Source organism: Rhinoderma darwinii, chromosome 2 (assembly GCF_050947455.1).
Source record: "Rhinoderma darwinii isolate aRhiDar2 chromosome 2, aRhiDar2.hap1, whole genome shotgun sequence".
Lineage (NCBI taxonomy): Eukaryota > Metazoa > Chordata > Amphibia > Anura > Rhinodermatidae > Rhinoderma > Rhinoderma darwinii.
Genome location: NC_134688.1, coordinates 106376488 through 106393673, shown reverse-complemented (window position 1 = coordinate 106393673; position 17186 = coordinate 106376488). Strand labels below are relative to the sequence as shown.

General features: G+C 41.5%; 1 protein-coding gene across 1 annotated transcript in view; it reads right to left on the bottom strand.

The window, feature by feature from the left end:
* MYO1A (myosin IA) overlaps positions 1–17186 on the bottom strand; it is a 94890-nt gene that overhangs the window by 1078 nt on the left and 76626 nt on the right. Inside the window, exons 20-28 of the mRNA XM_075850171.1 lie at positions 14100–14249; positions 6595–6663; positions 6358–6444; positions 5983–6057; positions 5320–5454; positions 4703–4809; positions 3839–3971; positions 2685–2834; positions 992–1131 (exon numbers count right to left, since the gene is read on the bottom strand). Coding sequence (XP_075706286.1) covers positions 992–1131; positions 2685–2834; positions 3839–3971; positions 4703–4809; positions 5320–5454; positions 5983–6057; positions 6358–6444; positions 6595–6663; positions 14100–14249 — 1046 coding nt within the window. The remainder of the gene's footprint in view (positions 1–991; positions 1132–2684; positions 2835–3838; positions 3972–4702; positions 4810–5319; positions 5455–5982; positions 6058–6357; positions 6445–6594; positions 6664–14099; positions 14250–17186) is intronic.

Here is a 17186-nt window from a genome sequence, read left to right as displayed (position 1 = left end):
AATAAATGCACAAAGAATATAGTATATAAACTACAGTGAAACCTTTGCGACGACTACCCAAAAATGCAGTGAAAATGGTCTTCTAGGGGGGTGGTCCTCTCAAAAAAGAGGCTGATATACATAAGATATAAGAGAATTGAAAATCTGTTATAGAATATTCTGGTCTTGTGTTAGTTTGTACTATTAATAAACAACTTAATGCAAAATAATAATAATGTAGAATCAGCATATTTAGGGATGAGAGGTTTCAAGTCTAATTTGACAGTTTTTCTACAAATATATTATTACATTAAAGTCATTGATAGATTTTAGCAAATTAATGTTATTTTTTGTATAATTATAAGTTATACTATTTTATACAAGTTAAATAACTTGTTGTTATTCAGTAGGAATCTTCATTGTTTACTTCCAGTGGACACAATTCTGTCCATGGTCATGTGATGGACACACAGGTGCTGGGATCATTAGAAGACACACCTCTGATACACATGCTGTATCTATAACGAGCCATGCACCTGTGTGTACATCACATGACCATGGACAGAATTTTATCCACTGGAAGTAAACAATGAATGTTCCTACTGAACAAGAACAAGCAGAGATATTGAAAACCGTGGGAAATGATACAGAAAGTTTATTGGAAAATTTTATAACTTTTAATTAGGCAAAAAATGACTTTAATTTGCTGAAACCAGACAACCCCTTTAAGAATGACTTCAAAAACTAATGGATGGATGAAGTGATTGGGTGGTGCCAGGGTGTGCCAAGTTGTTTTTCGTATTGTACAGTAAGACTTCCAAGATCATTTCCCTTACTACTTAGTAATAAATTCTCATCAAAGCTGCTAAACGATAAAGGATGATGGAACCTATTGTGTGTGGAACGCCCCTTGCCGTTTCCTACGTCAAGGTCTATAAAACATATCCACAAGACCATCATCCTATTCATAGGGAAACCACGATATAACGTATTAGTTTTAGGATATACATACTCATCAGTTATCTGAAGGTTTAACTTCTTTTGTGTTGTTTCCTGTACAGTTTGATGAAGTTTTGTCAGGATCTCAATGACATGGTCACTGTTTAGAAGAATATCTCCAACTGCACCCCCCTTTGCTCCTGGTGTCGCTGTCTACAACACAAAGAATAATGTTACTTCTACAGTCAGCACAAGGAATAATACACAGCAGTACCATGGATTGACCAGGATGTAATGCATTGTCAACTATGTACTATGAGGTAAGGCATTTTGTAGGTTTTGCTTTTAAATATTAGAATTGATCCTTTAACTTACCTAGGAACCAAAGACCGCTTACAACTAAAGGTGTCCATACACATCAGATAACAGTTGACAGACCTGACCTACCGGCTGACTATCTGATGTGCATGGTGGTGTCCCGACTTTCCGTCAATGGCAGATATTGGGGAAAAAAAGGATTGGGCATGTTGGATTTCAACGTGCCCGATCCTTTGTTCCCGCAGGAGATAAACCTTTGCAAGAGGTGTCATGGCAGCATGGGCCTCTATAATCGCAGATTGCACTGTATAGTGTTCTTCCATTAAAGAGATCGGGCTGACACTGATCCTCCTGAAGGGACAGGGAGTTTAAATGATCAGCTCCCTGTCACAAAAAGTGTTAAGACACAATAATTAAAGTTTCTTCCTGCATTCAGCCATTGTCATGGTAACTCATGTAATCGCAATGTAGTCATGGTGGAGAGGAGCATGCTGGGAGGACATGATCTGTGTCCTCCCTGCATTCCTTTGTATGCACAAAGCTGCTAATAGTAATCCATACGCCAGCAGGCATTACATCCTTGTTATATGTGATCTGCATATGGAGGACACAAATTATGTTATCCCAGATTCCTCCAACTTCAGATAAAAAAGTACAAAATTATAAAAAAAAAAACTAAAAAAAAGCTGTGAATTATTCTTTTTTTTAACCCACGCACCAACCCGCTTGCACCGCAAGGGACCATCCTCTGTGACATGGACGCATTTTACATGGATGTCATGGATCCATATAATAATGAATCCATATCAAAGAATATGTTATATGAAATCCACACAACTTATTAGCTGTCACTTCTTTTTGTCTCCCTGGCCCCATCCCTGTCTGCTGTTACACCTACAGTACAATAAAACTTTCTATACACAGGTGCTTTACGCCTGTTTACAGATGCCACATAACATCTAAAAAAAGGACACCTGTGTTCTCGGGTGTCCAGCCATCATATAGGTTGTGCAGAATACATATATTTTATATCATCATACACAGTAGAGAGAGGGGATTATTTTGTGAAATACTTTTTTCTGGTTCAACTAATAACATTAAATTACAAAAGGAAATTTGCATTTTATTCCACTATTTTTCCTAATTTCCCTAATTCAAAACTTAAAAAATTTATGTTCTGTTTTGGTATCACATTAAAGCGCCATCTTTTCCCCTAAATAGAAAAAAAAAATCACCCTTAGAATGTGGCATTCGAAAAAGTGACATTTTGCTGTGGACATTTAACGATCTGAAGGTCTTGGTCTTGAGAGGGTTAAAGGCAGCTGTAGAACATGATTTATGGAGGATGCACCCAACTAAACTAAAACGAGTAGATCCGTATTGATCAAGTTTCCCAACAACTGTCAATCGGAATAACAGAAGTAGTTCTGACGCTATAAAGTAAGTACCTGGGTCAGCTGAATGAAGAACAGGCCGTCGCTGAACTTGCTCACAGAAACACTGGCAATCTCATCCAGTTTCACAAATGTCTTTACTTGACCTTTTGAATCGGCAAGAGCAATCTGTGTTTTTGTAAGTAAAAATATCATGGCTGTTCCCTGGAAGAAATCACATTCAGATATTCAGATACGCTTGGAAAATTCATGAAACTGTAGCTCCAGTCATCCACTGTTCTCCAGTCATCCATGTCCTCCCAGGATATGCTATAAATGTCAGATAGATGCGGTTCCACCTCTGGGACCCGCACCTATCTCTAGGACGGGCCCCCTAAACCCTGTCCTACCTTTCCGTCTTTCCACTGCCACTTGTGATTTCCGACCATGTAAGTAGAAAGCAGCGTAGCTCGCATGCTATGCTGCTTCCGTAACTGCCATTCACTTCTGTGGGAGTTACAAAAACAGCGTAGCTCAGCGGGCTACGCTGTTTTCTACCTACATGGTCGGAAATCATAAGTGGCAGTGGAAAGACGGAAAGGTAGGACAGGGTTTAGGGGGCCCGTTCTAGAGATAGGTGCGGGTCCCAGAGATGTGACCCGCATCTATCTGACATTTATGGCATATCCTGTGGATATGTCATAAATGTCCCTGATGGGAAAACCCCTTTAAGCTGCCCATTCATTTACAATAGCTTTCGGCTGAACTCTCGGAGAGTGGGGAATTCCCCATACACATTAGATAGTCGTCCAGTCCCACTGAAATTGGCAGGTGCGGTCGACTTTCCTCTGATATGTATGGGCACCCTTAAACAAACTGATGACTATGGGCAGCTTTACCCACTGATAAAGGATTTCAGGATATTTTTTCCTTAAAGCTGACCCCAATATTTCACAACTGATTTGCAGCTAGATCATCTGAGTTGTAAATAGGCTTTCCTTCATCCGAGTCAAAGATCCAGTTTGCTGCCCTAACTCTGTATCTAAATACCCTGGCTAAGGCACAGTGGCCGGTTGCTTCTCCTCCTTGCATCCAACACCCAGGGCTCATGCCCTGCCAGCCCCCCAGCTACTCGCTTGGCTATCATGCTATATAATCCTGTGCTTTCATATACAGTACCTGTGTGTTAAGTGGCAATACTGTGAGTAATGTAGAGTAGGATAACATACCTTGCCATCTATTTTGCTTATTCTTTGCACACTGGCAGCTACCTCTATCCTTCCTTGAACAGCAGTGGTCAGTTTTTGAAATTTTGGATTTTTCTGTATACCGACAGAATCACCTTGGAATCGTTTTGGAACACTGGAAAAAATTTTTTTTTACTTAAAAGGGTTGTCCACTTTCAGCAAATTAATTTTATTTTTTTGTATAATTAAAAGTTATACAATTTTCCAATATAGCTTCTAGAATTCCTCACGGTTTTTTAAGATATTTGCTTGTTGTTATTCAGTAGGAACATTCATTGTTTACATCCAGTGGATATAATTGTGTCCATGGTCATGTGATGGACACACAGGTGCTGGGATCGTTAGGAGACACATCTCTGATACACATACTGTAACGAGCCGTGCACCTGTGTGTCCATCACAGGACCATGGACAGAATTGTATCCACTGGAAGTAAACAATGAATGTTCCTACTGAATGACAGCAAGCAAAGATCTTAAAAAAACGTGAGGAATTAATCTAGAAGCTATATTGGAAAATTATACCTTTTAATTATACAAAAATAACATTAGTTTGCTGAAACCAGACAAACCCTTAAAATTATATTTCTCTGTAGTTGAAAACAATCAAGTTTCTTAAAAACTTGGCAATTTCTTAGGTCACAGTTTAGAATACAGAATAATAAAAAATACCAGTTTCAGTCATCTATTCCATTACTTGCCTGTCCCTGGTAATGTTATATATATATATATATATATATACATATATATATATATATATATATATATATATATATATATATATATATATATATATATATATATATATATATATTGTTCTCTTTGCTTATTCTAGTAAGACACTAACCTGGCTGGATAGGACTTCTTTTTGCCATTAAAAAGTTGGCTGGCAGATAGTTTGTCCTGGAGGATCGCCTTACGTTGAGGGGTTATAGTCTGTCTGTATCTTTTGCACTATCCAAAAATAAAAAAGATAAAATTATATGCACAGTGGTAACATTTCAAAACTTATATTTTAGGCTCATCTTTTATCTAAAATATACAATAAAGTAAAATAATTGAATAGATTATTTACACTCAAAACAGATAGTAAACTCAGAGTCACGGGTGGACTGAGAGGGAAGGTGAGGGCACAGCCTAGCGATATGCCATCTTTTCCTGTGATGGTAATAACCCTTTAATGTGCAGGTATAGTTGTTTTCAAATTATAGTTATATTCTGGTATTGACTAGTTATGGTCTGGTTTTAAAATCATATTTTCTAGTTGTGACAGTATCCCCATAGCATTCTGCATAGTTTTTAAAGGAACTATACCAATGATAATTTTCCTTGCAAAGTATTTTTTATTTTTTTACAAATTGATGGTTATAGACTGATTGACATCAGACCACAACCCCTTTTATCCTATTCTGATGGGATTACCGCGCCTAGCAAATGAATTCTCAGGGAATGTTAGACTCTCACCTTCCAAAGCTGAAAAAGTCTCATTAATTCTTGATTCGTAGTGGCAAGAAACTTATATTTGGGAGATTCCCATGTTTTGTTTGTTGGCGACATTGATGGCAGGTTGTTCTTCAGTCCTAAGAAATACCTTTGAAGCTGGAAAATAAAAAGACAAGGAAAACATCAAACACAAAAATATACAAACATATATAATCTGTATTTTACCTATGGAAGGTACAAGATCTTTATCTAGCTGAAAACTAAAATCACAGTGTAAAATGGACTAAAACCACTAAGGCCCTGTTCACACTGAGTTTTTTGCAGGCAGAAAATTCTGTCTGGAAAAATCAGCTCCGGTTTTTCTTAAGTGGTTTTGCACCCCACGCGTTTTTTGCTGCGATTTTTGAAGCGTTTTTTTAGGCTTTTTTTTTTTAGCTATCTCTTCAACAGAAAGATGGAATAACCGCGAGCGTTTTTTGCCAAAAAAGACGTAAAAAATCGTGGCAACAAAACGCAGCAAAAACGCATCTCCCATTAATTTCAATGGGGTTTTTGAGGCGGAAAACACCTCAAGATAGGTCATGTCGCTTCTTTTTCCCGCAAGTGGTTTTTTTTTTGCTAGCTTTATTTCTATACTTTCATTGTATCAATCACTTATAACCAAAGAACAGCAGAAAAACGTACAATTCTCAGGTAGATGAAGTTGGCCACTTTCTTTGATGCAGTGGATCTGAAATATTTCCGGTATTCCTTTCTCACCTGCGGAAAGGAATTTTAACATGAAATCACTGATATATTCATTTTATACAGTAGCATTGTGATATGCAGCTTCCTTCCTTTTTCTCCAGTTTACAGTATAAATGTACATAAAATGTTGTTAGGCCGGTTTTACATAGGTGTATTTTTGTGCCCATATTACGGCACACATACATACCCTCTATGGTATGTATACCCGTGACTAATGTAGCTCTGTCAGGCTAGAGAAAGGTTTGTTTCACTTGTTACTCAGGTTTTCCAAACTTGAACAAATAAGTCAGTGCCCTCAAGATGCCGCGTTACCTTGTATCCCCTCCAATAAGCACAAATAGTGGATGATGCGTCTGACTGGCGGTTTTTATGTTTTATTTTCCTCAGCAACACACGTGCCTAAAAGCAAATGAACACTAATCAAAACTGCAAGTCACAAAGGATTAAAGTAATTATATAATACAAGCAAACATACAGAGTATTTGTCATAATCAGTTGGGAAAATATTCATTTTATTATTCTGCTTGGTGCATATCATGAGTCATTTACCTTCCAGCCTCGGACATATGCTTGTAAAAGTAAGGCAGAGAACCGTATTTTCTGATATTGCTTCTTTTGCTGCAAAAGAAAAAAACACACATAAAATCTGTACTCAAAATCCGGATTTGTAAAGTCAAACAAACTGTATCGAAATATGCTTATAACGCTATTGATACAAAAAGCCTTACTCCTATTCAGTAACCACAAACAGAGTTGAATTAACATCACAATCTGTGCAGCTTCTAGGTTCCTTTTCACTTTTTTCAACTTATGCTTAGTGTATTCTAAAGACTGCGGTATCTTAGGTTGCCTAGCAACCAATTTGTTAGAAGGGTGTGCGGGTAGAAGCACCAACAGGTTTTTTGGATGGTGCGAGAAATAACGCAGATGGAGGCAAAATTAAACTGTAGCACAACCTTACATTACTGCACATATCCTACATACTTTACTACACATAACCTACATACTTTTTTTACTACACATAACCTACATACTTTACTACAAATAACCTACATACTTTACTACAAATAACCTACATACTTTACTCCACAGGGGGGCACAAATTCTAATATCTTACAACATAAGCACCATATATACAAATATTATGTGGGGACAGGGCTTTGAGACTATAGTCTCATATGACTCACAGGATAACTTACGGTACTTTCTTGGTTTCTTGGCTGAGTCTCCGGTGACGACTTCAGTTCTGTCAGAAATCCACCTTCCCACCTGCCACTGCACAAGAGCACTCTCTCAGACACAGGGCCTCAGTTTCTCCTAAACCCAAGTCACGTCAGCTCAGATCAACTTCTGTACCACCCCAAAGGACTCCAGGTTCTGCCCTCTTCAACCACAGCACAATCCACACACTGACCTTCTTCAGTCTTAGCTATTCAGTTGCGTACCAGTCATCAGGACTCCAGGGTGGGCCTCCTAGCTGCGACCCAATCTACAATAAGACTTTCCTCCATTACTGCTCGTCACTCTGATGGTACCGTGCGGTACCTCTCTCTCCCTGCACTGGCAGCAGGTCCGTGTACACATCACCGAGACCTCTGCTGTCTCTAGACTTTACCACACTATTCTCCTTGAGCACCACAGCCGTGGCACTCAACAGCTATCCCACCCGGGGTATCTTTAATGGAGAGAGACTCTAAGAGCAAGGCGTGGAAGGATAGTCTCCATAGTCTCCAGCCCACAACACTCGGGCCCACTGCTGACTCAGACCCACTCTATTTTGCAGGTCTCACTTTCTCCAGTCAGAGGCAACAGATGGGGGGTCTCCCTCTCCCACCAGTCTCCCCGAGACCTTATATACTTAGGTTTGATGTGGCATACTAGGATTGCCTATCACATGGAAAGATGCAAAACGCTCAGCTGAGCGCATCTCCCCTCTTGTTTCAGTAATGGTGGAGGGTCTCAGCTCCCGGACCCCACCGATCAAAACTTCTAAAATGTTTCTATTACATATCAAATGGTTAAAGTTTCCCTTGAAACATACTGCTTCAGAATAAAATTACACAATCAAGTGCAGAAACAAGAAAAATTACGTTATGTGATACCGACAGAGAAGCTTGAAGAAAAGACTGGCAAATGGACATAGGCTTTAATACTTACTATGGCATACTGTTTTACTTAGTCCTCCATTTCATGAATTCTATCAACTGTTTTAAATTTGAGCTAAAATCTTATGATGTGGCCTTCCAAAGTAATTTATGCCCAGGGCCGGCCTTAGGTACGTGCGACACGTGCGGTTGTACTGATGGATCGGCCACCCCTGTTGAAGGGGGCATCCCAGATGGACTGGCACCTAAGGGCATGACCAGACGTGGCGGAATTGCTCTGGAATTCCGCTGCGGACAGTCCACTGCGGAAATCCGCAGCGTACACATTTCTCCATTGCTTTTTAGTTAGGTTCGTTTACACGTTGCGGAAAACTCCGCTGCGGACCATAGGCTGCGGTGCAGAATTTGGTGTCTGCAGCATACACTGGATGTTGCGGACGTGTAGTGGACTTGTTGCGGATTCATTGCGGAATTTCTCCATTGACTTCAATGGAGAGTCAAAATTCCGCAATGAAGAACGCAGATGTTGTGTGTTGCGTAGCGTATTTGTTTTACGAACATGACATTTCTTTATTCTGGCTTGACCTATGTATTTCTAGGTCTACAGCCAGACTGAGGCCCCATGCACACTAACGTAAAAACGCCCATAATCACGGACTGTTATTACGGCATGGGCAGGCCCATAGAAGTCAATGGGGCTCACGTAATTACATCAATTTAATGCCCATTTTAGGCAAAGCCGCAACAGAATCTGCAACGCAGATTATGTGCGGCATTGTTGCGGAAAGTGGCGGAAGAAATATGCCACGTCTGATCATGCCCTAAGGCTTTTGACCACCAGGAAGCTTAATATTATATGTATAGCAGTAATAGCTGAACACTGTATAGCATTGTTATTAAATTACTTTATGCACGGAGCTGCTATTTCTTTTGTTGTTGTTATTTAGGCACTATGTAAGGCCTCATGCACACGGCCGTGCCTGCAATCACGGCCTGCGATTACGAGCACGGCCGGCCGCCAACTGCCGCAGGCCGCATTTTCGTGCTGTGCTCTTATACAAAGTATAAGAGCACGGCCCATAAAAATCGAAAAGTAGGACATGCTCCATAATTCCCGGCACGGTTCTACGGCACGGACACCCTTCCGTAGCGATACCGAAAGGTGCCCGCGGCCAATAGAACCGGGCGGGTCCGTAATTGCGGACTGTATTACGGTCCGCAATTACGGAGATTTTTTTACAGTCATGTGCATGGGGCCTAAGGTTGAGACCTGAATGATGAATTTCCAATGTGCAAGGTAGTTGTAGAAAGATTTAATGGAGACCAGAAATTCATGGCAAAAACAAAGTATCTTTACTTAGGCCGGTATTGCTCTCACACACGACGACCAGCAGACAGCAACACAACACTTCTCAGGATTCTGAAGAGGCACAGTCTTTTTGACTTGGTTCAACTTGGTACAATTTAGTTCAGGCATTGATGGTTGTTCAGCACTCAGTTGTAGGACACAGACTCTACACTCCTCCCTGATACAGAGGTACGTCCTCTTTAAATCAAAGGTTCTCACTTGGCCGTCAGTTTGTAGCCTAGCCAAATTAAGTTTGCAGGGAGGCTCCTGCCCATCCTACGCCAATCACATGCTGTCTCTCACACCGAGGCTTCGGCAACTGTCACCAGCGCTAGTGATCCCTGCGGAAAGGCTCCTGCCCGTCACCCGCCGTCCTCCAGACCCGCTCTGAGACTTGGGGCCCTCACTTGCCAGAAGGAACTGAGCTGCGTTGTCACGTTGTGTATGTGAACCCACTGGGCCGTACCGCCTTGACGGTATGGCAGCTGGCCAACAGGACACAGGTCACAGTCTATAGTTCGTATAGTGTACCGGTGGTAGCTCAGACAGTAGCATGACAGGCTTGGCTGGGACTAGGCATCAGGCAGGCTCCAGGCATGGTGTAGCAAAACAGACGTGGTATACAGCACCGCACGACTTCAGCTCAACACGGTACTTGACCAGGACAGCACGGGATACAGGTTATAGGTAGCAGGAACGGGAAACACTGGGAACTGGGAAACACTAGGAGACGACTACAATGCTCAGGCATTGCAGGGAGGGGCACAGCCCTTCTTATAGCCCATGGTGCTCTGGGAGCAATCAGCTCAATCTCCCACCTGTGTGCGCTTTGGCTCCTTAAAGAGGCTCTGTCACCAGATTTTCAAACCCCTATCTCGTATTGCAGCAGATCGGCGCTGAAATGTAGATAACGGTAACGTTTTGTTTTTTTCAAAAACGAGCATTTTTGGCCAAGTTCTGACAATTTTTATATTTATGCAAATGAGCCTTTCTTAAGTACAACTGGGCGTGTTTAAAGTTAAGTACAAGTGGGCGTGTATTGTGTGTGTACATCTGGGCGGTTTTACTTGTTTTACTTGTTTTACTAGCTGGGCGTTGTGAATAGAAGTGTATGATGCTGACGAATCAGCATCATCCACTTCTCTTCGTTACCACCCAGCTTCTGGCAGTGCACAGACACACAGCGTGTTCTCGAGAGATCACGCTGTGACGTCACTTCCTGCCCCAGGTCCTGCATCGTTTCGGACGAGCGAGGACACATCGGCACCAGGCGACAGAGGCTACAGTTGATTTACCTGCAAACGCCGATACTGCTGCAGAATCAACTGTAGCCTCTGTCGCCTGGTGCCGATGTGTCCTCGCTCGTCCGACATGATGCAGGAACTGGGGTAGGAAGTGACGTCACAGCGTGATCTCTCGAGAACACGCTGTGTGTCTGTGCACTGCCAGAAGCTGGGTGTTAACGAAGAGAAGTGGATGATGCTGATTCGTCAGCATCATACACTTCTATTCACAACGCCCAGCTAGTAAAACAAGTAAAAACGCCCAGATGTACACACACACAATACACGCTCACTTGTACTTAACTTTAAACACGCCCAGTTGTACTTAAGAAAGGCTCATTTGCATAAATATAAAAATGATCATAACTTGGCCAAAAATGCTTGTTTTTGAAAAAAAAACAAAACGTTACTGTTATCTACATTGCAGCGCCGATCTGCTGCAATAGGAGATAGGGGTTTGAAAATCTGGTGACAGAGCCTCTTTAAGTCTGGACTGAGCTCACGAGCGCACCCTGGTGGTCACTGTGGAACAAGACAGCAACATGTGCAGACATCTCTGCAGAGAAGGGAGTCGACTGGATGGAAGGAGTTCGTGGTCAGTGACCACGGACGTTACATGCGTTAGGCGGGAATAGCCTCCTTTTATGCACAAGCACTGACCCTAGTGTGAGGATGCAGCATAGCTATACATCCTAGCTAACATGGCGACTGAGCCATTTCTCCCTGTGCCAAATACCTTATAGCTACAGCAGCCGCCATTTCCTGTACTAGAACCAAATCACAATACAAACTACAGTACAAATAACAAATGACATGCAAAATACAGAAGGAACATGCCTCCCTCCGGATCTCCAACATTGGGAAGAAAAGCACATTATAGCCAACAAAATGCGTTTTAAAGAACCAGCGCACTTTATCTGTTATTTCCATCTACAGTATATATATATATATATATATATATATATATATATATATATACAATGCAAAATAAATATACTGGTGACCCTTGAGCATGGGGGTCACTCCCACATTCTTAAAAGCACGGGGTCATTCCCACATTCTTACACCTGTATGGTGTTTGTTAATTGTTATGTTGTTATTAGGGCAACTATATTTGTCCAGCGTATGGCACTTTATAACCGTACACCATATGGAGGGGGGGGGGCAACAGAGAGTACCGCACATGTCATCATCCAAGGTAAGGTCGGTCTTGTTTATCTGTATATGCTTTTGTAAAAAATATTTTTTTATGTTAAAGCTGAACTTTATGTATAGTTGGGAAGTTGACCTAGTAGCTGCACTACTCCTAACTCAATGGCACGAGTGATGTACTATGATTAGATAGGATAGCTGGCAGGTAACACTAATGGAATCTTCTCTAAAAAAAACTCCATAGAACCTACATGGTTCCATATAAAATTTACCAATTCTACCCAGAAGTCTTTCCCTGTTGCTTCAGAGGGTATCAGGTAATAGGAACTACCTTCCATGTATGATGCTCTTGCCAAAAGGTGACGCATTTTTGGAAATCTACAAGACGTCTCCTGAATCAGATATTTAATGTAGAAATCCCTATGCCCATCTCATAGAAGACAAACCATCTGACTTTTTATATGCATCTTATAAACCCCTGCAATGTATCCTTATGGTCTTTAGAATATATGTTGCCACTAAATTGAGAACCTCTGATCTCTTTGTATAAGAAGTGATCAATAGAGTTAGGCTGGGTTCACACAGAGTTTTTTGACTCGGAAACCGCGCCGCAAAACTCGTCAAAAACCGTCCAAAAATGCCTCGCATTAATTTCAATGGGAGGTGGGAGAAAGAAGGGTCATGCCCTATCTTCGTGCGTTTACGCCTCTGACCTCCCATTGATATCAATGGGAGGCAGAGAAAGCGTATTTCGCAGAGTTTTATGCCTGCGGCGCTGGCAGAGGAGAATCTGCCTCAAACTTCCAAACGGAATTTTGAGGCAGATTTTCCACCTGCAAAAAACTCTGTGTGAACCCAGCCTTAATAAGACTCATCAGAAAGAAAATCAGTGCTACTTTTTCTGATACTAGGTCTATCATGACAAAGTATGAAACCCATGGACATCGAACACTCGAACTCCCAACCTTGCCTATTACCTACACCTCTAATCTTAGGATCTAACATTTATTTTTATTTTCTTTCTGTTTTTTTTTTTTAAAGGAATCTTCTATGTGGCCATAGCTCTCTTACTTATTTAGTGCATTTATAATGACCAAGAATGTTGTGTTGTCGAAGTCTTTTTTGTTAATTATGTTATAGTTCTTACATGTTTTCTGCATGTGATAATATTACAAATATATCAAAATTGTAAAGTAAGTGAGAATACTCTTCTCCTAGGGCTTATTTACATAATCGGCTGTGTAACGGACATTTTTTAATGTCCGTCACACGGCTGCATAAAAATCAATACACATCTATAGGGCTAATCACACGGACATTTTTTTTTTTTAACAGACCATGTGAACCGCTCGTAATAATAAAAAGGACATGTTCTATTCTTGCCCGTTTTCCCGGATCCCTCAATAGACTCAAGTCTATGAGGGATCCGTGAAACAGGTCACGCGCGGATGCAAATCGGCCGTGAGATTAGGCAGTTTTTCACGGACTATTTGAAACCCGTTCGTGTGAATACGGCCTTATACATATTACAGGATGAAGTTTCCATTCAAATACTGGCTGTTATTTTATTGGCCTATCATTCAATAAATAACTTTTTGAAACATAAAACAGAAGTAGCAGATTTGTTAGTAACATTTCAATTGTGAGAAGTACAAGTGATGACTAGAAAACACAAGCAAGTTGCTTTTTTTGTTTGTGCTATCTTTATGAAGATTTGTTCTTCTTTTATATAGAGCCTATGGGGAAGACTTAAGACCGGCGTTTCAAACCTCAGTTTTAGTATATAGCCCGCAGGAGTAATTTAATAGGAGGCGCATTCCTCTTAATAAATTTGTGGAATTTTCTCCTGTCTGTGTGCTAGAAAGGGAAATCTACGACAGCCACAAGCTGGCAAAGATTTCTGATATCATTTCTGCCAGTTTCTGGTGTAGGATATAATAAATTTGTCAGGCCAGGGTAACCCCAACCCCTTTTGCTAAGCATCACCCAATTTTTGCTAAAGTGCTGTGAGAGGCGTAAATGCTTGAAAAGTCGCTATAATTATTGCACAAATTTCGACTTTTCTATGCCAGAAAACTGGTGTAGAACATTTGATAAATTCTCCCCCTATATATTTTAGGTTGGGTAATAAATTTACTGCAGATATTTATATTATCTTAAACTTACTGCGTGGCCACGGTAAAATGCAGAAATGATGATCTGGCTCTTGCGCATAAGCAAAAACTGAGCCCTAAACCTCCATCCACGAAACATCTTCTGTATAAGGGTGGCCAGCTCATCCAATTTCTTCCTGCGCTTTTCCTCTAAGTCAAAAAGCTGAAAACAAGTCCATTTGTTAGTAAAATGTTATATGGAAATAGATACAGAAACGTTAGCCTATGAATATCTAAAATACTACTAATCGCGTATTTGTTGCAGATTTTGTTGCAGATTTTTGAGCCAAAGCCAGAAGTGGTTTCAAAGGGTATGGGAAATATAAAGGAATAACTTCTCCTTCCTCCTGGATCTGCATAAACTCTTAAAATGTCCTTCTAATAATAAAAATAATCTTTATTTATATAGCACCAACATATTACGCAGCACTTTACAATTTGGAGGGAACATGAAACAAACAATATCAGACATTACATAGTGACAAAGTTAATTTACAATTCAAACCGGAGGAGTGAGGATCCTGCTCGCAAGAGCTTACAATCTATGAGGAAATAAAGGAGACACAAAGTGTAACAGTGTTTGTTCTGTACAATAGTCCAGCCATTTTTATACACATGGGTGGTACACATAAAGCTGCATGAGCCGGACACCAGCCAGTATCCGTGTATGACGGACATGAAGAGGAGTGTGAGGGAATCTTATTCTGATGACTAATCTAAAAGGAGGGCCATGGAAAAGAGTCAGATTAGGGAATGTTATAGGCTGGTCTAAATAGATGTGTTTTCAGGGCACATTTAAAACTGTGGATATTGGGAATTAATCTGATTGTCTGGGGTAGCACATTCCAGAGGACTGGTGCAGCACGAGAAAAATCTTGGAGACGGGAGTGGGAGGTTCGGATTATGGAGGATCTTAATGTAAGGTTGTTAGTAGAACGGAGAGCCCGAGTAGGGTGGTAGACAGAGATGAGGGAGGAGATGTAAGGAGGTGCAGCACTGTGGAGAGCTTTGTGGGTGGGAGTAATAAGTTAGAATTTTATTCTGAAGGGGATGGGCAACCAGTGCAGTGACTGGCAAAGATTAGAGGCGTTGGTGTAGCGGTTGGTCATAAAGATGAGCCCGGCTGCTGCATTGAGGATAGATTGGAGAGGGGAGAGTTTAGTGAGGGGAAGACCGACTAGTAATGAGTTACAGTAGTCAAGACGAGAGTGAATCAGAGCAACAATGAGAGTTTTGGCGGTTTCCTCAGTAAGAAAAGGGCGGATTCTGGAGATGTTTTTGAGGTGAAAATGACAGGAGCGTGAAAGTGATTGAATGTGAGGAGTAAGGGAAAGATCTGAGTCAAAAATAACCCCGAGACAGCGGGCGTGCTGCTTAGGAGTTATGATAGTGCCACACACAGAGATGGAGACATCAGGTTTACGGAGGTTAGTAGATGGTGGGAACACAAGGAGCTCAGTTTTAGAAAGATTCAATTTCAGATAGAGAGAGGACATGATGTTAGAGACAGCGGACAGACAATCACTGGTGTTCTGTATTAGAGCAGGGGTGATGTCACGGGAAGAGGCATATAATTGGGTGTCATCAGCGTAGAGATGGTACTGGAAGCCAAATCTGCTGATGGTTTGTCCAATAGGAGCTGTGTAGAGAGAAAAGAGGAGCGTACCTAGGACCGATCCCTGAGGAACCCCGATAGCAAGGGGAAGAGGAGAAGAAGTGGAACCAGCAAATTACACACTGAATGAGCGGTCAGAGAGATAGGAGGAAAACCAAGAGAGAGCCGCGTCCTTGACGCCAATAGTGGCGCATGTTAAGTAGGAGTTTGTGGTCTACAGTGTCAAAGGCTGCAGAGAGATCCAGAAGAATCAGGAGAGAGGATTTACCCTCCGATTTAGCCGCCAAGAGATCATTTGAGACTTTAGTAAGGGCAGTTTCTGTGGAGTGTTGAGTGCGGAAACCAGATTGTAAGGGGTCAAGAATGGAGTTGGCAGAGAGATAGCAGATAAGGCGAGAGTAGACCAAGCGTTCCAGGAGTTTGGAGATGAAGGGCAGATTAGAGACTGGTCGGTAGTTAGCAGCGCTGGATGGGTCAAGAGTTGGTTTTTTTCAGTAATGGGTTTATAATGGCATGTTTAAAAAAGGAGGGAAAGATACCAGAGGAAAGAGAGAGGTTAAATATTTTAGTCAGGTGACTAGTGACAGCTGGGGAGAGGGACTGGAGTAGGTGTGAGGGGATAGGGTCACTAGGACAGGTAGTAGGACGAGAAGAAGAGAGGAGCCTAGGGACTTCTTCTGTTATTGGGTCAAATGCTGAAAGTGAAGAAGAGGGAGTGCGGGAGGGAAGGGGATCGATGTTACTAGGGGACTGGGAGATAATATCATGGCGGATGTTGTCAATTTTAACTTTAAAATAAGTGGCCAGGTCTTCAGCACTGAGATCTGTGATTGGCGTCTGCACTTTAGGACTAAGGAGGGAGTGAAAAGTATCAAAGAGGCGTTTTGGATTATTAGATAGTGTGGAGATGAGAGAAGTGAAATAGACTTGTTTGGCGGGGTGAAGGGCAGAGTCGTAAGTTTTGAGCATAAATTTGTAATGGAGGAAGTCTGCAGCCAACTGCGATTTTCTCCACAGTCGTTCGGCACATCTTAAGCACCACTGAAGAAAGCGAGATTGAGGCGTGTGCCAGGGTTGTCGTCGTCTTTGTCGGGGGTTCGGAGTGTAGCGGGGGCTGCTTCATCCAATGCATTCTTGAGAGTGTTATTGTAAAGTTTGGCAGCCAAATTGAGACAGGAGAGGGAAGTGATAGGGGACAATGAGGACTGTAGACTGTCTATGAGTTTTTGAGTGTTAATGGCATGTAGATTTCTGTATGTCTGATATGTAGGCATGGCCTTAGAAGGCAGAGAATATTTGATAGTAAAGGAGAGAAGGTTGTGGTCAGAAAGCAGGAGAGGAGAGTTAATAAAGTCAGAAACTGAGCAGAGACGGAAGAAGACCAGGTCAAGTGAATGCCAGTCTTCATGTTTAGGAGAGTTAGTAAGTTGTGACAGACCTAGGGAGGAGGTTAAAGATAAAAACTGGGAGGCAGAGGAAGAGATT